We start from the raw sequence: 25,140 nt of genomic DNA, 5'->3' as shown, positions 1-25,140 counted from the left end.
TTTTTTGGGTAATGCTCTAAAATAATCTCTATAAATAGATGAATGGTGTAGATAGTCCCACTAGGACGATGGGCCCACTTGATGTATATGAGGCCCATCGTAATCGTATGAGGCCCATTGTGTGATTGCGTGAGGCCCATTGTGATTGTATGAGGCCATCGTGATTATATGTGGCCCATTGTAATTGTATGTGGCCCATAGTGATTGTAAGAGGCCCGATGTGATGTATATTGGCCCATATGATGAGGCTCGATGTGACATATGAGAAACCCACAGATGTGGTCCATTGTGATGTATTCGAGGCCCATGGGATGTGGCCCATTGTGATATATTTGAGGCCTATTAGATGTGACCTAATGCAATGTATATGAGGCCCTTGTATAAGGCCCAATGTGATGCATGTGAGGCCCTTGTGTGAGGCCAAATGCGATGTATGTGAGGCCCTTTTGTGAGGCCCAAAGCGATGTACATAAGAACCGATGTGATGTGTGTGATTCCACCATGATGTATGTAATGATGTTTATGATGGGCCATGCCTTGGGAGCAATGATGGTTTGATGTCCATATTTTAAGAGCATTTATGGTTAAATGTCCACATTATAACTCTCACTGGGGCCCATTGTTAGGCCCATTCTCACTTCCCCTTAGTGGGCTAGCCCAAACCGCTGAGCCCCGATGATCATTAGGCCCATTCTTGATGTGAGTAGGCCGTCTAGGCCCATCCTTGATATGCTAAGAGTACATTATCATCATATAACATGCTTAGTATAACTCCACGATCCATGCCCATGTGCATCATATGAGGAGTGATTGATCATAGCACATGTCATTGGGCGGATTATTATAGGACTCCCTGATAGGAGAAGTTACCTAGATGAGTGCGTGGTGCGCCCAGGATGCATGATTTGATAGTGTGATTCATGCATCTCGCATTGTGTGACATGACTACTGTATGCCCTACCGACGTTAGGGCCGTAGCCTCCACGGGCATATCGTGGATGGTAGGATTGGACACCGGAAATCTTTTTCTACATGGGGTGCTATAGATGTCCCTAGGTGAAAGTCCGTAAACTTTCTTGGTACCAGAGGATGCTCCAACATCGAGACTGGCTGGAAAACAAGAGCGCCCAAATGCCGAATACCAGTAGGCGGCGCTCCCACTGATCGTAGTCGGTCAGAAAGGGGGTGTGACCTTACCCGCCCGAGGGTAGGGGGCATAACTAGGCTGAGTTTGACTAGCTCGTAAATGGGTTTGTTATTGATGTGTCAGGTAGACATTGGCCGACTACTGGCCAGGCCGATAGTGAGGTCTCTTCCACTTGCATGGTTATGCGTCGAGTGGGCAGCGATCTGGTGTAGAGTGTATTAGACCCCGATGATGATCCCAAAGATGTACAGTACTGATATGTAGACTTATTGAGTAGGAGTTGCATACTCAGTATTTTATTCATTCATTCACTATCCACTCAGGCTGGTGGTGCGGAACTAATTGTTATGTGTGGGGCGTGTGACTAACCTGTGATCAGGAGTTTACCACATTGAATCTGGCTATCCAAATTTAGGTATGGGACTAGTTTGGATAGAAGTCCCTTGTGATGGACCCCATAACCTGCGATGCTACGTACTATCATCCCAACTTCGCTTCCAGCTAGGGCATTTCATTCACACTGTATATTGCATTACATCCTCAGCACTTAGCATTTGGTTTACCACAACCCTACATTGCATAACCGATCTTTATTGCATTCTCTGATATTGTACGACTCATGGATTTGTTAGTATTTCTGCTTACTCTGACCTTGTATATGTCCTAGATGAGGCTGATGGTATTCGTAGCTCTTTAGAATTACGTATTGTATTGCATCCTCGATATCTGATATTTGGCTCACTATGACTATACATTGCATAATCGATCTGCATTGCATACTCTGATATTGAATGACCGTTAGCCTTGCCAATATTCCTCTTACGCTAATATTTGTGTGCTTGGCACTTATCTTGTTACACCACCTTCTAAGCTTTCTATAAGCTTATGCACGATAGATGCGTGTAGGTGCCGTTAAGTCGTAACAGCGTTGAGCTTGGAGCATGCAGCTGTCTTCTGAAGCTTTGATTATTGATATATGTATTTCCCCTTCAGTACTATAATCAACTGTTTATATTAGTGGATATGTGATGATGGTGTTTCTTTTGTGATTTGGGTAAACTTGTGGTTAAGCTTCTTACGAGATAAATGTAAGTTGAAAAATTCTCCTTGTAGGATCCCAGGATCGGAATTTGCCGTATAGGCGCTGAGGGTCGAGAATAGGTTACTGAGGAGGCTTTCGGCACCGGATTCGGTGATCGGGAATTTTGTGAGTTCGGTCTTCGAGTTTGGGGCGTGACATTGGCCGAACCAGAAGTTAGGCTGGCCGAATTCTAGGCAAAAATAGATGTAAAAACATATGGTTAAAAATTTTTAGAAGCGCCTAGTACTAGGGTCTTTCTAGGGTTTATACCACCTGAGATATATTAAATATCTTACTGATTTTGGCTTCAACTTTGTCTCGGACATTATCTTGAATTTTGGCTTGATCTTTTCTTAAACATAAGCCGATCTTTGAGCTTGATCTTTTCTTGAACATAGACCGACCTTGAGCTTGATCTTCTTTTGAACATAAACTGACCTTGAGCTTGATCTTCTCTTGTACATAGACCGATCTTGAGCTTGATCTTGTTTGAAGTGGTTCTGTCTTACAAAATTTGACAACCTATGTGTGCTCAACATCCTAGCACATACGCATCCATTCAAACTCAATTAGCTTATCAGCCTGAGGTGGGGTGCCTATAGATGCCCCTCTTTAACAAAGGTTGTATGCAAATGAATGCTAAAGCGAGTTGACACCCCGCCTTTAACAGTTACACATGAATTGCAATCTGGATTCATTTCCTTCTTTTGTGTCTGTGTCAACTATTGTCTGGAAATAGATAACTCCCACATATCACAAGAGTTTGAGGAAAATGCTTCAATTGTCCCTACATGGTCTCCTAATTGTAAGCCTTTCACTCTCAATTTATACTAGCATTGAAAAGGTACAGTAGGGCCCCTACGCTTTTTGCGGCCTTACGAGGATACTAACTCAGTACCAGATCATTCTTTGCTTCCCAGATCACCCCAGGAGTACTTGTTTTGTTTAATTGTTAAAGTGATTAGTTGTCCCGTGCTTTCTGCGGCCTTACAAGGAACTCACTATGCCAACTTCGACTCGATCAAATTCCACAAGCATCCATGCCTAGGTATGTGAAGGTGACCTCTTTCCATGCAACTTCTAGTTTTGACACTTAGGTTACAGTTTATTTTTTTTTGCTATTTGGATTATTTCTTCTGATTAGTCTTGACCTATTATCTTTTGTGTGCATTACCATTTGATATAATGGAGCCGACATTGGAGTTGGATCTGGTAATCTCCAGAGAAACTGTAAGATATCGGATCTTATTTGATGTTGTGTTGAATCCCACCCAAATATATGAAAGATCTCTTAGTGCCTCGAAAGTCTGATGCTTTATTTTGAAATTGTTTTATGGTTTTGAAAGTCACCCCACTCAGCGAGTGATACTCCGTGGGGGTTTTTATTATAACATGATTTTAAAATGAGTTTGGTTGTTGGTCATCTCCACTAGGGATGCCTATGGGACTTGAAGTAGGCCAATTTTTATTGAAAATATGCAATGGATCGTGTGCATGCATAGTGGTCATGATGAACTTAGTTAGGGATTATGGATTTTGAAGATTTTGTATTTTATTTCTTGGGTTTTGGTTGTCGCAAGTGGGATTAAGATTTACTAGGGATGGTTCATTTGATGTACGTTTGATTAGTGGTCATGATCCAGAATCCAAAGGTTGATTTGTTCTATCATCTCATAGGGTAATCAGAGTTGATTGCTTGGGGGCTGGTCCGGAATGGTGGTTGTGATCAACTTTGGCTTTTGATGCAGATTTGTCCATGGGTGGCAGTTAGGATTTTGATTTGGAACTAATCGAATCCGTCGTCCCGTAGTTTGTAGTCAAGATTTCGATCCATGATAGATTCCATCATCCCACTGGTTTGTGGTCAAGATTTGATCTATAATCGATTCCATTGTCCTAATGTGTTGTGGTCAAGATTCTAATCCATGATCAATCAGATTCATCGACCCATTGTGTTGTGGTCAAGATTCTGATCTATGATCAATCGAATATATCATCCCACTATGTCGTGGTCATGATTATGATTTATGATCGATCAGATCTGTTATCCCACTATGTTGTGGTCAAGATTATAATCTATAATGGATCGGATCCGTCATCCTACTATGTTGTGGTCAAGATTCCTATCTATGATCGATCAGATCCATCATCCCACTGTGTTTGTTCTCTTTGGGGAAATATTTTTGCATTTTTGAAATATGATATAGTCCATCAGATTGTAAGTTGAGAGTCATGTTTGATGCTGATTTTATTGAAAGAATCCAGTCCACTGGATCGTGAGTTAACGGCCGCGAGCATTTTTGATTTTTTAAAAGATCCAGTCCACCAGATCGCCAATCGACGATCGTGGTCGATGATGATTTTGAAAGAATCCAGTCCATCGGATTGCGAATCGACGACCATAATTAATGCTGGTATTTATGCTTTTTGGAAAAGATTTAGTCCATTGGATAATGAATTGATTGTCATAATTGATGCTAGTTTCGAAAGAATCTAGTCCATCGGATCGCGAATCTATGATCGAGATCGATACTGGTATTTAATCTTTTTAGAAAAGATCAAATCCATCGGATCGCGAATCGATGGTCATGAACAATGATGGTTTTTATTGGGAAGTTTGAAGAGTTTTTGAAAATGATCTAGTCCATCAGATCGTGGATCGATAATCACGATCGATGCTAGTTTTTATTGGGAAATGTGAACTTTCCTCGTCATGTTTGGCTCTTGTGTTCTCTTGATTGACATGATGATTTTTTTGGCCATAGCATGCTAACCGTCCATTTTTGTACATTGGCTTGTGCGAGCAAGTGAGATTACTTTGTGGTTGATGAGCTTTAATACCTATGAGGAGAGAGAGAGAGAGCAATTTTGCAAGATTATTAAAGTATTGGATCGGGGGGAGAGACTTTCTTTCTGGGGATTCTGACGGGAATTGAGAGTTTATTTCTTGGTTTTTTGAATTTATTGGGTCGTCCTTACTCGCTTTTGTATAGTATGAAAATCATGGAAAGCATTGTATTTTTTTTTTTGTAAGCAAAGGAAAGACATATACATATAAAGAAAACATATGATGAAATGAAAAGAAAGCTTTTGAAAATTTTGTGCTTAGTGTTGTCTGTGTATGCATGTTGTCTGTGTATGCATGGTTTATAGTTGTTATGCCCATAGATGTAGGAATAAGAACGTTGACAAATATGGATATCATAATCAATTTTCTAATTATTTACCAAGGGTCTCGATCCTTTTATGGTAGTGCGCAATGGTATCTTGCCCCTAAGATTTGGCAAGAGCTTAAAAGAATTTTTGACTCATGACTGGCATCTTTGCATCTGTTGAATTTTCGTGTTGCCTTGGATGTTCCATTTACCTACCTTTTTTTTCTTTTTCCTTTTATCTTGTCAATATTACCCATAGCGCCCTTTCAGGTTTCAATACGTCCAGCTTGCCTGTCATTTTTGCCCGTGACACCCTTTAAGGTTTCCACCACGTCCCAAGTATTTGATCTTGCCCACCCCTTAACAGCATTGTTATTTTACCCTTGGTGCCCTTTTAGGTTTTTACCAAGTCTGCTGTGTGCCCACTATTTTTACTCGAAGTGCCTTTCATGTTTTCACTTCACCCATTTTGTTTAGGCATGCTTTCTTCTTCTTTTCTTTTTTATCTTTGATTTCTACAGTGATTGAGGGATCATACTTCCATCCTTGCCAGCCGATTGGTAGCTCTTCCTTCCTTGTCTTGAGTCAAGATGGCAAAGCCAGTGACTCATGCTGAGATCTTCCTGAGGGGATGTTAATGGGGATGGGCTTCTTGGGTCAAAATTTTTTTTTTTTCTGCTTTTCCTTTCTTTTTTCTTCTTTATTTTTTACCTTCGTGGACTGCATGCTCTTATTTTGTCCTCATTTCTTTTATTCTTTTCTCTGCTATCTTAAACTGTGCGCTCTTCTTTTGTCCTCATTTCTTCTCTCTCTCTCTCTCTCTCTCTCTCTCTCTCTCTCTTTGTTCTTTGACCCTTCTTATTGAAGCACTTATTTGGGGATGAGAGGGAGTGATTCTCAGGATGACTATCTTTGGTCAGTTGACTTTAGCTTTACTATTGTAAATCTTGACATGGTTAGACAATGTTGCCCGTTGTCGACGTTGATGGGCTCTAAAAGATCCTCCCCCTTCATGTTGGTGAGTCAGAGGTGCCTTCTAAAAGAACTCTTCTGATCTTTGGGCCATTTCATGTGATCTTTGAACTTGCTACTTCAGTCTAAAAGATATGACGATACTTGTTGTAACCCCATTCAAAATTTTCTTTCCTTGGCTTCACTCTTCATGAGATTTTAACTCGAACTTGTAAGATTTCTTCCGTCTCGTAAGTTAGCTTATAAAGAGTTTCACCTGTAGTTAATGTGTACGGATGTCTAATTGGCACAAAGCATACGAAAGTGACCCCATGTCTTCTAGTTTTCTTAAGGAGCTTGTCCATCATTGGATTCACAAAGGGCATCCTATTCTTGATGATGATGACAACATGTGTGTTCCTGTATCAACTGATGATGTTGCTCTTCACAAGCATCATTTTGTGAGATGCGGGATGCTGCCTCCATTAACATTTTGTGAAGTAATTGATCATCATGAGTACGAACTCATGACTGTTAAATGCGATCGGGCTGACTTTTCCTCTGATGTTGATATTCTGTGTAGAGGATGTCTAAGAATTTGTCAGGTTATAAAGTTTCGAAGTATACACATGGACCTAATGTGTGCACTCCTAACACTTAAAGTACTATCTGACATGGAATATAAGCATGGTCTTCACAACATCTGCATTGTTTTGACAAGAAAATGAAAGTATTTCAATAGGGGAATTATCATTCAATAATAACAAAGAATATGGGAGAACATTCATCACGAATATGTTTTATTGAATGTAAAATTTATTTTACATCCTCATATTTCCCTTGATTCCAATATGGAGTACAAAACATTAAATTGAATAAAGTCATATGGAATGATCCAAATGATGATTTCGGCAGCATTTCGGCTTGCAATGCACACATTTCAATGAAAGAAATGTTACGCGGGTTCAATAATCCTTTGTTTCTCCCTTAATTGATCTGGAATGACAATCTTAAAGGAAATGACTGAATTCCAACAAAATTTATAGACTTTCCAAAGGATTTGGTAGCATGAATATGCCATACATATTGTGTATGCGTAACAGGATTCTGTTGCGAGGCTCAGCGCAATGAATCTCTGTTGCACGGGTGAGCACAATAGAGTTCTTGCTCTTTTTTCTTCTTTCTTCCTTCTCCTTCATGGAATACCTTGCAGAGGTATTCGAATGGTTTTCTTTGTGATCTCCAAACTTGCATGTCTTAAATGAGGGGTGGAGGGGTATTTATAGGCATTCACACGTGCGAAGTCTCGAATCTTGTGTCGAATGGTCAACTTTGCGCAGTAGGCTTATTGATGCATGCCACTCAATGGATTATATATTAACTCTATGTTACGCAGACCCGCATAGTGAATCTCTGCTGTGCAATAGAACTCTTCTGTGGATTTATTTTCTGCTCTTCTCTTTTCCTTTGCTGCTTGAATCTTCTTACTTTCATAGTTCCTTCTTTACTAGTTTTGTGCTCCAACATGCATGATAGGCTTCATTTCAAGCTTTGCTGACAAGTTTTCAAACGAATCTGTATAAGTCTTTATATGATGCAAGATTGGGCAGTCATGACTTTAAGAATTCAATCATTCTTTGCTCATTTTCTGAAGAAAAGGATTCACAATGTGCACTTCCTTAAGAGTTTCAGAAGATCCTAGGTTTACGATTTTGAAATTTTTGGGAAGACATTAGCTTTTGTTTTTTAACTTTCTGAGGAGACCCTCTAGTTCAAAAGTCAATTCATCATCAGCTTTGTATTAACCCTCGAGTTTAAAGTCCAACTCTACATTAAAATCATATGAATTGACTTCATACTCAAGTTCTCTGATAGAAAGACTTGGCACTTTATTGCTTGTGATTTTTTAGAAGCATTTCTGGTTTTTTAAGGTTTTGAAAAAATTTTGATTTTTAAAATTTTACAAATATTTGAATTTATTTTTTTTTGTTTTGAAATATTTGGTGTTTTAGATTTTTAAAATCTTTTGACTCTTTATTTTTAGAATTTGATTAAAAAGGGACCCCAAGCAAGACAATAATAAAAACTAGGGGTTGCATGATCTAGCTCGGGGAGCCAAGCACTATTCACATTGGCTTTTATTGTCGTCGAAGGGTTACGAACCTGTTACTACCCTGCACTCCTTCCCCTCAGGAGGCAGGGCTGAAGAGATCAGTAGATGGATCCCCATCACTGTGCCTAAGTGTCAGGATGAGTCTGAGGTTGAGCTCCGAGTCAATGTCAAATGTCATATCTCTTAGTTCATCCCTGATGGATCGCATCTCCTCGGGTTCTTCCAACTCAGGTGGGACTAGGATTGTGGTCCAGTCAATTAGGAGAAATTCATCCCCCTTGTCCAAGTCCTCTGTATCATCTGATAGGATTGAAGTTTAGGTGAATGCATTGCCCCTCTATTGATGACCTTGCCTTCTTCTGGTGCTCCTATGCATTGTTTTCTTGCCTGGAGGAGGCTGATATCCTTGTCTTCTTCTGTTCTTATTCACTCAATCCTCAGTGACCAAGGTCGAGCATTGATATTTAAGATAGTCGTAAAAGATTTGGAGCTCACCAGGAAAGAATACATAGTTTGATTCGATGGGACATGTAAGAGGAATGTAATCCGCAGTCTCAAACTTGAGACTATGGTATGGGATGTCCTCATCGAAGCATTGTACATCTATGGCTTGGAGGAAAGGCTCCTTTTGTAGCTCGTTGTTGTCAGTACATGGTGAGGACTTCTGCCCTTGATTGATTGAAGTTGCGGCTGGCAGGGCACGCCCCTAGTTGGCTAAACCTGAGACAGGCGAGAAGTGTCCTTGGTTGGTTGAAGCTAAGATAGGTAGGATGTACCTCTGGTTGGTTGAAGCTGAGATATGTAGGGTGTGCCCATGGTTAGTTGAAGTTGATATATGCAGGGTGTGACCCCGGTTGGTTGAAGCTGAGATTGGCAAAGCGTGCCTCTGGTTGGTTGAGCTGAGATTGGCAGGGTGTGCCCCTGGTTGGTTGAAGCTGATACAGGTAAGGTGTGCCCCTGGTTGATTGAAGCTGAGACTAGTAGGGTGTGTCCCTGGTTGATTACTGGAGTGGGGAGGTTGTCCCTTGATTAATTGAGGTTATGAAGACTAGATCTGAAATTCGGGGGTCGAGCATAACTCGGCTCCCGAGTTCCAAAACATCACTTATGCAACATATTTAATGATGGATGTATGTTGACGTATTAGTGCATAAAACATGGAATAGATTAAGCCAAAGTAGATATAATTCAGGATAAGTGAAGAAAGCAAGCGGAAGACTTATAGAAATATATGTGTACAAGTGTAAATCACTGAACAGATACAAACCAGTCGTATGAAAGTGTTACTTATCAAAATTATAAGTATCAAGTTACATCATTTAAATTTCCAAAATAATCCCAGAGATCGCGCACCGAACAAGGCTCGCTAGAACCCGTCTCAAAACTGCATAAAAGAGAAAGCGACCTCATCATCATCCATCTCTCGCTCGCCTTAGAAGTCGCATCAATATCTGCAACATCAGAACCTAGATAGAGTCCGGTGGGTGTTTAACACCGCCTTAACGTGGGAGTGAGTGATCAACTCAGTGGAACAATAAGGCACTGGTTAACATGTTATCAGTTCAATCAAACAGTAATAATAAAGCAGAACAATTAAATAAATCCTAAGTACTCTTGTTAATGCAAAGATGTATGCAAAATGATGCGTGCCCTCACGCGTACACCCTCAGCGTCTTCATCTTACGTTACGCATGACATCGCCTCAAAGTGCGCCACATCTACAAAGCACATGCAAATGCGGTGCATGGATATGATTACCAAGTTGTTATTAGTCCATTTCACGCAGCAGGATTGGGAAGCTAAGATACCTTCCTCATATCACCATCCAAACAGTGATCCATACTAGGGTCGTCAATCCTAGACATCTCATATGATCATATATTTGAGGTCGTAGTAAATGGCTCGTCACTAATCAATGCTCGCCTTTCATGCCTTTACTACCACAGTTCGGCTCGTCACCTCCTTGCGGTATCCAGGTATGCTCGAGGTCACTACAAAGGGCTCGTCACCAATCAATGTAGGCCGACAGCACGAATATAGTGTCCCATACCACCATAATCGGCTCACGAGTGAGTTGCTCACTGGTCACTACGGGAGGCTTGTCACCCAGCGTAGGCCGACGGCTCGACCACGGTGTCCCATACCACCATGTCGGCTCATAAGTCTTAGCGGATCAAGGTACCATGGTTAATAGGATTTTACTAATAAGTTCGGTACCCTAGATTCAAGCAGTAGTGTCCATATATGGTGAACATACATCGGACAATCGGGTTACTTGACGAACTCGACTAGCACGAGCGCACGTTGGGTTGAATGACATAGAGTGCGCAAACAATCCGCGTGGCCAAACCACTGCTGACAACTCTAATACGACTTGGGTTCGTCTAATACGTCCTACGTGGCGAAAGCAACCTCAGTCATGATCTAAAGGCCGATTACCGATTTCCTGGACTAATGCATAGTCCCACACACATTACACTACAACAGAGATTCGTATTGAATGTAGAGCAGTAATGGAGCAACAACTCAAATCAAGTGGTACTTAAGCATCTGAAGAGTATCAACTTAACATAAATGTAAGCATAAGTAATGCTTGAATTTAAATAACATGGAATGTAACTTGCATAAAGGAAATCATGCACATCAATAGGAGTGTTGAGAATTACTTCTCAACGCCCGCAATTAGTGTAATAAGTTACACTTTAGATCATACAGGCATTCCTACAAATACTTAGAATACATGATACAACATACATGACGTATGTTGAAAAACAAGCATTTGGACAATTCCCTTTACCAAGGAGTTGTCATACATACATCTAGCATACATACATGACAAATAATCATGGCAAAAACATGCATATTTTATAAGCATACGGTTCTTTATACATACACATAGAATACACCAATCTCAATATAACACATGCATATCAGGAACGCAACATAAACACAACATTTGGCATGTGAAATCTCATCCATAACAAGAATAAATCATTCACTAGCATTGAAAGCCTAGAAAACCATAAACTATACACTAAAAGTCCGCACCTTAAGCAAGGAAAGAACACCAAACCGATTTCAGACGAGTTGTCATCGTCAACGGCGATGGAATACCCTAAAACACGGATAGAAATGAGATACAATAACACCAAGACTATTCTAAGCTCTAACACGATTAGGGTTAGGTTAACTTACCCCAAGATGAACTCGTAATCGTCGAATAACGATTCAAAGTGAAGGTTCAAAGATGCGAAGAATAGGAAAGAATCCAAGATGATTCACCAACTTCTCTCTCACTATCTCTCTCTTTCCAAGCTAGGGTTAGAGAAAATTCGTATGGAAAAGAGAGCTAGGGTTTAAGGACTCTAAATAGGCCTCATATTGATGAAAATAACCCCGGGACAAGGTATACTTAGGTTATAACCAAAGCATGCCTCTCTCAATCCAACGAAGCACTTCGGTGGGCCTAAAACCACAAAAGGTCGGACTTAAGCTCGTTGACCATAGATCTAGGTCAAGCCGAGTTTTCATACCGACCGCTCTTCAGATCACCGTGGCGGGCCACACTCAATTCAACGGTCCCAGTAAACTCGATCAAGTCCACAAGCATAAGGATATGCAGGCCACCTTCCCCGATCGTAGGGTGAAATTGGGTCAGAATCCAACAGTCAGATAGCTTAAAATCATCGCGCAAGCGACACGACTCAGATTTCATAAAAACTTATTAAATTTCAACCGTTCTCACACTCTTCACTCCGAACTCAATCAAATCGACCCAGAACATCACATGGACTTGATTTTTGAGGTAATGGTCAAGCCCAACTTGGTGACCGCAACAGCCTAAAATCATCGCTATCGGACTTTCGACGCGCAGTCCAGGTCCGATCCAGATCTTCCAAAAATTCTCCAGAATAACTAGATTTAGCGATGGATCCCAGGTTTTAGAGTAACATAGCGCTAACTAATCTACAAGTTTAGAGCCATGCAGATACAATTTAAAGTGATTGATGCGAATTTCACAAGCAATCGAATATAGCACTAATTACCCCAAAAACAACTACTTAAGGAAAGATTAGCACAAAAATTCCAAGGTCGTTACATGAAGACTAGATTTACCAAAAATGCCCCTTGTATAATTAGGGGCATATATATTAAACTGGTTAGGGATGCCCAAGGTGGGTGAGGGGCTTTGAGATTGGACTGGTTAGGGGCGCCCCTTGTAGGATGAGGGGTTTGAACTCCGAACGAGAATCAATGATATGGACAACTTGGACCTGATAGAGAGGAGATTCTTCCCTGACAATATTGATGATATGGGTGTCCGATGTACTGTGACCCGCTTGATGTTGTGGCAGGGGATTCTGGAGTTTGTTGTCCTCAATTGTGTTAGAAGTCACAATGGAAATTTTTCCTTGGTCAATAAAGTTTTGGACCGCATGTTTTAAGGTGAAACAACTATTCATCTTATGACCCATAATTTGATGGTATGCGTAGTACTCATGTTCATGATATGTTGGTGTTAAAGGGCTCGATGGGGGTCTAGGAAGCAGTGGGGTAAAAGGTTGCCCATGGACTAACGCGTTTAACATTTCAATATAGGGTCGATCTATCGATGAACTGCGTTTTTGGTAGAGGTAACAAGATCATCTTCTTCCAATGGATGGTGGATGGAAATACTTTCATTACCGTTCTCACATTCAGTAGGCCATCCTTGCACTATTGGTTGTACCGAGGAGGCCTGATGAGGCCACCTAAGAGAGATCTTCTTAGCCCTTATTCCAACTTCAACTTGTTCCCCGACACGAATGAGTTGGGTGAAGTTGACATATAGATGCAAGGTAAGGTATTTAGAGATACTCAAGTTTGTCGAGTGGAGGATCATGGAGATTTTCTCCTCGTCATCAATGGGTGTCTTCATTTTTGTGGCCATAGCCTTCCACCATCCAATGTAACCTAATAATGATTCATCATCCCTTTGCCTTAAGGTTGTACTTGAAATGATCAATGAATGCTTAGGAAAGTTGTTCCCAATTTTTTATTAAATGGTAGTTTAATGACGGTATCGATCTAATGTATCGCCTTTCAAGGACTTCTAAAACAGACGGATCAACGCTCCATCATTGTCTGCCATGGCATTAAGCTCTCCACAAAATACACTTAGGCGGTATATAAGACATCCTACACCATCATATTTTTTTAAATTTTTGATACCTCAAAGCCCGGAGGTTCCTTTGTATCAGGGAAGGGATGAAGGTCCTTGAACTTACTAGATGGGAGATCCACCCCACGTTGCTTCTGCAGTTTTCTCTCCATGTCCCATAGTTGCTCTCGGAGTTGCTCAATTTCGGAGGGACCAGATGGGAGAGGTTTGGGCCCTTGCCAGGCCTACCCTATATCCTTCACATAATAGTTGACTTTGTTGACACCTTTATGATTCCTACTTAGAGGAGTTTGAACATGGCGATTGTTCCCATTATAGGGAGTTTGTTGAATTGGGACTGAAAATTGAGGATCCAAAGACATCCTGATTGAAGGAGATTATTGAAATTGACTGGAATTTCCATAAGAGAGAGAAGCTTGGAATTGATCAAAAGTCCAGTGTATGGAATGACGGAATTGACTCTTGTTCGTAAGAGGATATTGGAAGAAATGCCCTGAGGTAGATGATTGTGCTAACCAGATGTCTCTATTGGGAGGATATTGGAAATCCTACACGAACCTTGACTGTTGTGGTTGTTGGTGGGGGAATACCTTCCTATATGTCGACAGCGGAGAAAGGGAGAGCCCTTCTTCGTAGTTGGCCATGGTTGTTCAGGATCTGTTTCAAAGTATGATGCGATAAGGGAGATTTTTTTAGGACCCCTGACTCGTAGAGGTACAATTTTTTATTCTTTTTATTCTTTTTTTTTTGAATGAATGTTGATGTAGAAGGAGATGCAAATTTGTGAGAACATGTATTCTTTAGGAATCCGTAAAATCTTCTTTTCAAGTCAAGTCGTGACTAGTGTGGCTAGTTACTCCCCAGTAGAGTCGCCATTTTATGGACACTGCGCGGAGGAGGGAGTGATGTCCATAGGGTATAGTAGACCTACTCTCTTCCTATCCATTAGTTGCCTCGTTCAAGGGCTTTGGAAAAAGGGGGTGAAGGTGTTAGACTTGACCAGAGTCGCCACTAACCAATTATTATGATTTTACAGTCGGTTAGAGCCCATAAAAATGCTTAAGATTGAGAACCTGAGGGTCCTTAACCCTAAGATGACTTGTAAGTTTAAATTCTAGAGATTACGAGTAAGGAACCACGGTTAAAGAGAGGGAATTTTTAGGCACCTACTCTATCAGTACGGACATACAATATTTGCTTCACAATATCCGACTAATTTTTGAAGAATATGGGTAGTTCTTGCATGCTGTAAATATAAATGTGATGCAGAAAATGTAATGTAGTATTTTAGTAGAGGCATTTGATCAATTTAAATTTTCAATGGGCAGGATCTGACTATATCGACAAGTCACAAATCATACGTTCGAAATGATCAAGTGTAGGGGTGCAAATATAGATGTATGGGATGTTTGATGCTGTAAGGATGCTTATGATAAAACGACGGCCAATCAACTAAGGTTTTTGGTAGACTTGCTGTGATTATATTCGAAGGTCTCAGAGCATACACCCATCAGTCAGATATGGTGAAAATGATGGTATGCAATGTATATGCTAAAACAACGGCCAACTAGCAAAGGTTTCTGATGGGCAAGATACGATTATATCAGCAAGCCATAGAGCATACGCCTGCCCCATGAAAACAATGAGATGCACTATGATGCTAATATATATGAAGAGTAGGAAGGTTAAGAAAGGAATGAATGTTGCATGCTGATGCACTGATTTGATGAAACTGATAGATGTTTGGATAGTAGGATGAACACTAATATCGCAAAGCTAGAATAAATGGTTCATATTTGAACTTAGGTGGCTCAGGAGGCTTGGACTCTGGCTAGGCTAGACCAGGGCTAGGCTCTCTCTCTCTCTCTCTCTCTCTCTCTCTCTCTCTCTCTCTCTCTCTCTCCCCCTTGGTTTTCTTCTTTAAAAAGAACATTCCTGACCTCCCGCTCTATTCGCCTAAACACGACGAACAGCGGAGCATTTTTTCCATCCTGGATGGGAATGGGAGGTGTGTTCCACTGCAAGGTGCATATTAATGGTGATTAAGCCATGTTACCAATAAAACTTTCTTCAACATTATACTGCCTCACCGTAGGTGCTCTTTTAGTGATGATGGTCATCAATCGATGCATAGCCTCGGTCTAGTTAGACATCCATCTATTAACATTCTCAGTTTGAACATGGAATTGCTTGGCTTTAGCGTGTACCAAGTCTACCTGAGCTCTCCCATATTCCCGAACATATTAGATACTCAATTACACATCGCTAACTGTGACTGTTATCTCTTCATGAGAAACTGTTCGAGAGGTAGTTGCATCTTCCTAATTGTCAGGATTGAGTGTTGGACTAGTATTTAAATTCAACGATTCAGGGGCCGTCGAAACTGGCACATCCTCGATCGGAGGTGGTGTGGTTGGTGTTGAGGGCTTGGCTCCAGCAATTCGATTGCTCCTTCTATTCATATTTCTAATTAATCAAATCAAAACATCGTTCTAGTAGGTAAACCAAATATATGGTCCCACTGGATGTGCCAGAAATATTTTTTCTCTCAATTTTAAATTCAGTCACATGATTAATATGGGCATGCCATAATTAAATGTGTGGCTCAATGCAAACTAAACGACTCTGACCCCAAGCTCCAAGATAGGTAGATACATCATAATCGACTGCATGTGACCGAGTTCGAATAAGATCGGTCACCTATTCAACCACTTGCAAAACCTTTAAAATGATCGGGCGATTATCAGAGGGTGGGTTTCATCCTCTGAATATGGGTTACACCTTTGCCTTCTATACGAAAGGACTTTTCAATACAGATAAAACAAAAAGGAAATTCTTATAGTCAGCTATGAAGAACAACTGTAAAACTCCTTTCTGAACGAAGAACTTAATTAATACTCAATCAGAATCCATCGTATGAGAGTACACCCAAATTATAAATAGAGTTAACAGCTACTTAATTACTGTTACTGTTTACTAATATCGAAAACACTAAGGAATGTAAATGCCTGATAATGATAATGATAATGCTTAAGAGCACAAAGTAATTGAAAGATAACTTTGATATGGTTTGCTTTGGTTGGTATGAGACAGTTTCTTCTACTAACTTCCTTTATTATTTATATCCTTAGATCAATCATCTAGATGCTTCCTACATCCTAACAGTTATCGTAACCATTTTAACACTACTTGCCTTCCTTGCCACTTGTCCTGATAACCATTCTAGGCTCCTTATCGATTATACCACTTTTTACTTGACCACTCTTACTTAGTGGATGACATGGCACTGCTTGATAGATGCCAAATGTATTACCACAAAATCCTCTTCAGGTATCTCTGTAGATCTCGAATACAACACCCAACTCTCGTAAAATTGCACATGTCCCCTTCTGATTGTCTCTCTTAGGAATGGATAGAAATAGGGTAGAACAATAATAGTCGAAAAGCCTTTCTAAATCCTTCTTTTAGTACATCTCTTCTTCTTAATTGTTCCTATTCTCTAGACCAAGCTCTGTTTCAGGTCGTTAATCAATCATCGACCACGCATTAGCCACATCTCTTTTGTCGGTCACTCACCCATGCTACACTTGAATGCTCTTCGCGTTATTTCATTTTGACTGCTCGACCAAGATTTTTGGCCGCTCGGTTTGCTTCTAAACACCTACTGGTCGTTCTTTCTACTTTTGTACAGCTATCGACTGCTTACTTCACTTTGTCGACCAAGATTTTATCTTAGTTGCCCTCTTGGTTGACCTTAAGAATGACTCTTGACTACTTGGTTTACTTTTGAATTCATTTCAACTGCTCCATATCTTGTCATCCTGTTAGTTTGATTCTGTAAAAAGCACTCCAAGCATCTTTGAAGATCTTTAACATATTATATCTTTCCCTTTCTATAACACATGACCTTTCTAATTGCGCTTCCAAAGAATGATATGAAATAGTATATAACATTGCCCCCCACATCGCTTCGACTTTGTTAAAAGGTGAATGCTATATCAATTCATTATTTGGCGCAATAAATGTGATTGTTTGACCATGTAAAAACATCAATTTCGACCATCTTTGTCCAAAAACAACAAATTTGACCATCTTGGTTAAATTTGGCCATCTTGATCGAGAAATGACAAATTCAATCGTCTTGGTTGAATTCGAACATCTTGATCAAGAAAATGGCAAAATCGACCTTGATAATGGAGACTATCGGTCAATTCATTCCAAATAGAGCATATGGTTGACCGAGATAGTAACATGACCAAGAACATGTCATGTTACTGCTTAAATCAGGCCTATGTCCAACATTTATTCATAATAAAAGAATGTTCATACCTCAACATATTAAAACATCACCTCAAATGTACCTCTTTTGTACATTTAAGGTTGGTCAGCCCGTGCGAGTGAGTGACCGGCCTACTGAAAAAAGTAAAAATCCTACATAATCTCAAGGTAAATGCTGATGAACTACGCAACTAGTTTATATTAATACTCAATACTTAATAAATAGAATGCATTATTCATTCCATATTATGTACATATGGTATGAATAATAAGAAACCAGATAAGGCAGCAGAATGTGGTTGTGGTTGTGTATATATTATGTAGACCCTTGGAGTGTCGATTTTATACATGAGATGAGTCACGAGGTCATGTGGTCACTGTTGCAATACGCGAGTTTGGAGCAGAATATAGATGAGGAGGTCATGAATGATAGAACTCTTTCTCTATAATTATATAATAGAATTCTTAGTCCTCAAGTAGTTTACACAATTGGTTATTCATAATCCCATTCATAAGAGTGCTAGAATGATGAGGAAGAGCCATAGGATTCACGGTGGTGTGCTTCTTCGTAAAGCTTCAAAGGCATCACTAAGGGTGGAAATGTGCATGTGACATATTCATTCTCCAAGATCTTGGATATGGTGACCTTGATGGTAAAATATATATATATAAAACTCGGTTGTGTGGTCTTTTTATTGAAATTTATATTCTTTTAGAAGAGTATGATCACCACTATTTTTATAGATTTGTTGTTACTTAAACTCATGAAAAAAGGAATGAAAACTGTTGATTCCAACAGTACTTTCGTTGTTTGGTATGGCAATAGTTTTCATTAAAATCTTAAAGGTTACTGATCAAATGGAGATTGTTATCTCTTATAGCCTTGAAATCCACATTTTAATATTATTTTTTTTGGAAGAAATCAATGTCAATATATTTTTTGTAAACCTTGAAAAAGTAATCAACTTTCATATCTATCTTCTTCTTTTTTTTCTTAAACAGGGCAAAAGTAACTACCTTTTCTTCTCAAATAGGGGAAACTAAATCTCCATGGAAATTGATTTTTTTCCAATATTTTTAAAAAATCCCGATCAAGATTAAGTTAGATAAGTAATATATTTATGTGGATTTGTTGCAGATTTTTGCCATGCCAGAGGCATCCTTAGGACTATTCCCTGATGTGGGTGCATCCTATTTTCTATCTCGTCTCTCAGGCTTCTTTGGTAACACTTGATACTTAAAGTAGATTTTCTATATCAATGATTAACACTCATCTTATTTAAAACCTTCTTGTTTTTATGTAGTATGTAATATTTTTTATGCTTTCTCCCTATTAAATTGAAAAATGATTCCACTGCTTAAATTTTATGAAGTAATAACCTTTTTTTTTTGGAGAAATATGGGAGCACACCACTTGTACCTTTGTTGGTTTTACAGAGAAATATACATCCTTTGGATTTGTCTACTTGACCCAAAAGCATAAAGCACCCATCCACACGCTCTGCCCCAGAATGCCACAAGAAGTGGACCATCTACAAAGGCCCCAACAAACAGAACTCTAGGAAGGAAACCTGGTAGGGCTATTAAAGTGATAATGCACAGAGGTAACCTACTAGAGACCATAGCAAATGAGGAACCATATTTCCATATCAATAACCAAAGAAACATTCATTGTTGGGACTCTACTGGACGTTGAATCACCCCATGCAAGGGCCTTTGCAAAACAACAGTCATTTGCCATATAGGCCACCCAATAGCCCCCCAACCTACCTTAGCAAAACAGCCTACACAGAACAATAGCAATAATAATAGTAACGATAATGGTTTGTTCTAAACATGATTTCACTACTAAAACACAAAATATTCTTTTAGCATTCAAGTCATTAGAAGTTTGTGTTTGGATGTCATAGATATAAACATAATCATTGATTTTTTAAGAAATTCACTGAAGGTAAAATGTTAAATTTTTATTATTAAACATTATATTATATCGAAACTTCTAGTTGTCGAAGTACGTATCCATATCTTGCAGGGGAATACATAGGTCTCACTGGCAAAAGACTAGACGGAGCTGAAATGGTAGCATGCGGCCTTGCAACTCACTTTGTCCTTTCCACGGTATAGTTCTCTAAGATTGTATTGAGTTGATTTTAGTATTTTGGTTATGGACAATCTAATTTGAACAGTAATTACTTTCATATATTCATTCATACTGCAAAAAAGGTGGAGCTTTATTAAAATTCAATGCTCTTGCATGCATCCATCTTAATATCAACTAAGTTTGTCTATGCTTTCCATGAATAATTTTGCAATATATATTTCAAAAATGAACAGAACTTACCTTTGCTGGAAGAGGAATTGAATAAGGTGGATTCGTCAGATCTGACTATTATCTCCACCATTATCGATGCATTTTCACTAACTTCAATTTTGAAGGAAGATAGTGTTTATCGAAGGTGCGCCATTAGTTGGTGGGCATATTGTTATTATTAGAAAGATCATTTTCATCTTCTCTTCTCATAATAAATTAGTGTTATCACATCAATATTTGATCAAGATGCAGAATGGATATTATTAATAAATGCTTCTCCAAAGGAACAGTGGAAGAAATTCTATCTGCACTAGTAAGTAACTCTGTAAAGAATTGTATGTAACCCTTACAATTTTAGTGTGATGTTTTAACAAGATAAAAATTTAAAGGGTTATTACTATAAGGGAATTAATGTTGTTTGTTATAGGAATATGAAGCTATAAACAAAACAGATGACTGGATTGTTTCAGCTGTTAAGTCATTGAAGACATCATCGCCAATGGGTCTTAAAGTTTTTCTTAAATCGGTAATAGTCTATCTCTTCTTGAAAATTCAAACTAAATATGGTAATTATCTTTAATTTTAAAGTCTTTTTTTTTGTGATTTTCCCTCCATATAGCTTCATCAACAAAACCAAAGTGTTTTCTTTATTCTATAGGCTCCATTTGGATGCACAAGTGAGCTAAAATTTTAAGGCAGAGTAGATAGCAAAATTTATTAAATGACTAGTTATGCTCCTTTCAATTCTAACCTAAAAGTTGGAATTCAAACTATATATATTTTGGACTTACTTCCTCTTGTATATTCTCAGATTAGAGAAGGACGGACACAAGGCATCGACCAATGTTTAATTCGGGAATACAAAATGGCTTGTCATGCCCTTAGAAGAACAGTAACCGATGATTTCTTTGAGGTCTCTATGCGGGATCACTTGTTGTTACTTTAGTTGATTTTTCATGGGGAAGACATCCAATGCCTCTAAAGGCAAAGAAACAAACCATGCATTTTATGGTCTCTGTTGGGTATTAAAGGGCCATTAACCAAAAATTGCCTCAGTGGACTATCCAAACTGTCAAATTGTTGATATTTTTCCCATTAAATCTAAGACATTGTTGATCTTGCACTTTTGCCTCTACATTTAAGCCACTAATGAAAGAAGTGGGATTGTTGAAATAGTTTGATCTTTTGTTGATAGCCTTACACTATTGAACCCATTGAATGAATGGTTTCACCTCACTAAATATTCCATTGGTACAACAATGAAATAAGGAACATCGCATGCCATGCCTGAGGGGCATTGAATCAGATTCCCTTGTTAATTAATTTGAATCTTCCTAAGATAGGCTAAAAATGTAGGGTTGTAGGGCAGCATTGTTCGACAAAGATAAAAAGCCTAAGGTAAATGGAATTTATTATGTTTTTATTCCTTTTGAATACTCATTACAAAATGTTCAACTAAAGTATTTCTTTTTCTTTTTATTTACATTCAGTGGGAGCCTTCAAAATTGGAATTGGTTAGCAAAGAAATGGTGGATCAGTATTTCATTGCAGTAGACAGTGATGATTGGGAAGAACTACAACTTCCTATCAGATCGAACTCCACCAAATTAGCTACAGCAAAGCTCTAAGGATTCTTGCAGATGAAAGTGATCTAAAGTGCACATCACCACTACCAAAGGAGGTCCATGAATTCCAAAATAGATTATCGTAAGTGACAAATGTTGAATGTTGGATGAGTTATTATAGTGTTACTGTAAGATGGTTTATTATCAGATACATGATGCATGTTATTTTATTGTGTATGCAACATATGCATTGCACTTTAGTTTACGAGGGATATGGTAATCTTTTGCCCATATAAAGATGACTGTGTGATTGGAAGTTTACCATTTTCCAATATCATTAGGCATCAAATTCCATTGAGTTTGGTAGAAAAAATGTGTCCCTAGATTGTTCGATGCACCCACCCTTGATGTATCTTTAATGAGCATTGAAGGTAGTCTTCATGCTCCTCACCTTATTTCCTTTAAGGCTTGTTAAGGTATTATGGAAAATTTTAAATTGTGAGAAGACTACTGTAGATCAAGAATCTATCTATGAATGAAGGAAAAATAATCTTAACTATCACTATTATTCTCTCTCTCTCTCTCTCTTTCTCTATCAATTCTACACACTCTTACACCAAACTCATGAGGACTTCTTGTACATGACAAATTAGGATAGTGTTAGCACCCAACCATGTTCGGGGTCGAGCATAACTCAGCTCCCGAGTTCCAAAACATCACTTATGCAACATATTTAATGATGAATGTATGTTGACTGTATTAGTGCATAAAATATGGAATAGATTAAGCCAAAACACAGATATGATTCAGGGATAAGTGAATAAAGCAAGCGGAAGACTTATAGAAAAGTATGTGTACAAGTGTAAATCCCTGAAATACATATACAAGCCAGGTCGTATGAAAGTGTTATTTAACAAAATTATAAGTATCAAGTTACATCATTTAAATTCCTAAAAATAATCCCAGAGATCCCGCGCATCAGACTGAGGCTCGCTAGAACCCATCTGAAAACTGCATATAGGAGAAGGCAGCCTCATCATCATCCAGCTCCCGCTCTGCTTCAGAAGTCGCGTCCACATCTGCAACATCAGAGCCTAAGATAGAGTCTGGTGGGTGTTTAATACCGCCCCAGAACGTGGGAGTGAGTGATCAACTCAGTGGAACAATAAGGCACTGGTTAACATGTTATCAGTTCAATCAAGCAGTAATGATAAAGCAGAACAACTAAATAAATCCTAAGTACTCTTGTTAATGCAGAGATGTATGCAAAATGATGCGTGCCCTCACGCGTACACTCTCAGCGTCTTCATCTTACGTTACGCATGACACCACCTCAAAGTGCGCCACATCTACAAAGCACATGCAAATGCGGTGCATGGATATGATTACCAAGTTGTTATTAGTCCATTTCACACAGCAAGATTGGGAAGCTAAGATACCTTCCTCATGTCATCATCCAAACAGTGATCCATACTAGGGTCGTCAATCCTAGACATCTCATACGATCATATATTTGAGGTCGTAGCAAAGGGCTCGTCACCAATCAATGCACGCCTTTCATACCTTTACTACCACAATTCGGCTCGTCACCTCCTTGCGGTATCCAGGTATGCTCGAGGTCACTACAAAGGGCTCGTCACCAATCAATGTAGGCCGACAGCACGAATATAGTGTCCCATACCACCATAATCGGCTCACGAGTTTAGTTGCTCACTGGTCACTACGGGGAGGCTCGTCACCCCAGCGTAGGCCGACAACTCGACCACGGTGTCCCATACCACCATGTCCGGCTCATGAGTCTTAGCGGATCAAGGTACCATGGTTATTAGGATTTCACTGGTAAGTTCGGTACCCTAGATTCAAGCAGTAGCGTCCATACATGGTGAACATACATCGGACAATCGGGTTACTTGACGAACTCGACTAGCACGAGCGCACGTTGAGTTGAGCGACATAGAGTGCGCAAACACTCCGCGTGGCCAAACCACTGCCGACAACTCTAATACGGCTCGGGTTCATCTAATACGTCCTACGTGGCGAAAGCAACCTCAACCACGAACATAGAGTCGATTACCGATTTCCTGGACTAATGCATAGTCCCACACACCTTACACTACAACAGATATTCATATGGAATGAAAAACAGTAATGGAACAACAACTTAAATCATGGTACATACGCATCTGAAGAATCTCAACTTAACATAAATGTAAGCATAGGTAATGCTTGAATTTAAATGACATGGAATGTAACTTGCATAAAGGAAATCATGCACATCAATAGGAGTGTTGAGAATCACTTCTCAACGCCGCAATTAGTGTAATAAATTACACTTTAGATCATTCATGCATTTCTACAAACACTTAGCATACATGGAACAACATACATGACGTATGTTGAAATACATGCATTTTGACAATTCCTTTTACCAAGGAGTTGTCATACATGCATCTAGCATACATACATGACAAATAATCATGGCAAACATAAGTGCATATTTTATACGTATACGGTACTTTATAAATACACATAGAATACACAAATCTCAATATAGCACATGCATATCAGGAAAGCAACGTAAACACAACATTTGGCATGTGAAATCTCATCCATAACAAGAATAAATCACTAACTGGCGTTGAAAGCCTTGAAAACCATAACCTATACACTTAAAGTTCGCACCTTAAGCAAGGAAAGAACACCGAACTGATTTAGACGAGTTGTCTTCGTCAACAGTGATAAAATACTAGAAATGAGATACAACAACACCAAGACTAATCTAAGCTCTAACACAGATTAGGGTTAGGTTAACTTACCCCAAATAGAACTCAGAATCGTCAGAAGAACGATTCAAAGTGAAGGTTCAAAGATGAAGAAGAACAAAGAAGAATCCAAGATGATTCACCAACTTATCTCTCTCACTTTCTCTCTCTTTTCCACTCTCTTTCCAAGCTAGGGTTAGAGAAAATTCGTATGGAAAAGAGGGCTAGGGTTTAAGGACTATAAATAGGCCTATTATTGATGAAAATAACCCCAGGGACAAGGTATACTTAGGTTATAACCAAAGCATGCCTTCCTCGATCCAACGAAGCACTTCTGGTGGGCCTATAACCACGAAAGGTCGGACTTAAGCTCATTGACCATGGATCTAGGTCAAGCTGAGTTTTAGTACCAACCGGCTCATCAGATCAGCCGTGGCGGACCACACTCAATTCAACGGTCATGGAATCTCGATCAGGTCCATAAGCACTAGGATATGCCTGGGCCAACTATCCTGATCAGAGGGTGAAATTGGGTCAGAATCCAACGGTCAGATAGCTTAAAATCGTCGCGCAAGCGACACGACTCAGATTTCATAAAAACTTATTAAATTCCAAC

General features: G+C 39.3%; 1 protein-coding gene across 4 annotated transcripts in view; it reads left to right on the top strand.

The window, feature by feature from the left end:
• The window catches only part of LOC131235482 (probable 3-hydroxyisobutyryl-CoA hydrolase 2), an 82,356-nt gene extending 60,129 nt beyond the window's left edge, over positions 1-22,227 (top strand). Inside the window, exons 1-9 of one of the 4 annotated variants that reach the window (XM_058232672.1) lie at positions 18,301-18,442; positions 19,025-19,109; positions 19,919-20,004; positions 20,221-20,342; positions 20,444-20,510; positions 20,625-20,723; positions 21,009-21,110; positions 21,554-21,595; positions 21,688-22,227. In XM_058232672.1, coding sequence (XP_058088655.1) covers positions 19,034-19,109; positions 19,919-20,004; positions 20,221-20,342; positions 20,444-20,510; positions 20,625-20,723; positions 21,009-21,110; positions 21,554-21,595; positions 21,688-21,825 — 732 coding nt within the window. In that variant the 5' untranslated portion in view covers positions 18,301-18,442; positions 19,025-19,033 and the 3' untranslated portion in view covers positions 21,826-22,227. Of the gene's footprint in view, positions 1-18,300; positions 18,443-19,024; positions 19,110-19,918; positions 20,005-20,220; positions 20,343-20,443; positions 20,511-20,624; positions 20,724-21,008; positions 21,111-21,553; positions 21,596-21,687 lie in introns of those variants that run through there. The other 3 variants (XM_058232670.1, XM_058232671.1, XM_058232673.1) reach the window with 3 other exon arrangements.
• Positions 22,228-25,140: the final 2,913 nt, after the last annotated feature.

Source organism: Magnolia sinica, chromosome 19 (assembly GCF_029962835.1).
Source record: "Magnolia sinica isolate HGM2019 chromosome 19, MsV1, whole genome shotgun sequence".
NCBI classification, from domain to species: domain Eukaryota; kingdom Viridiplantae; phylum Streptophyta; class Magnoliopsida; order Magnoliales; family Magnoliaceae; genus Magnolia; species Magnolia sinica.
The sequence above is the reverse complement of the archived record's forward strand: the minus strand, read 5'-3'. Positions and strand labels throughout refer to the sequence as shown.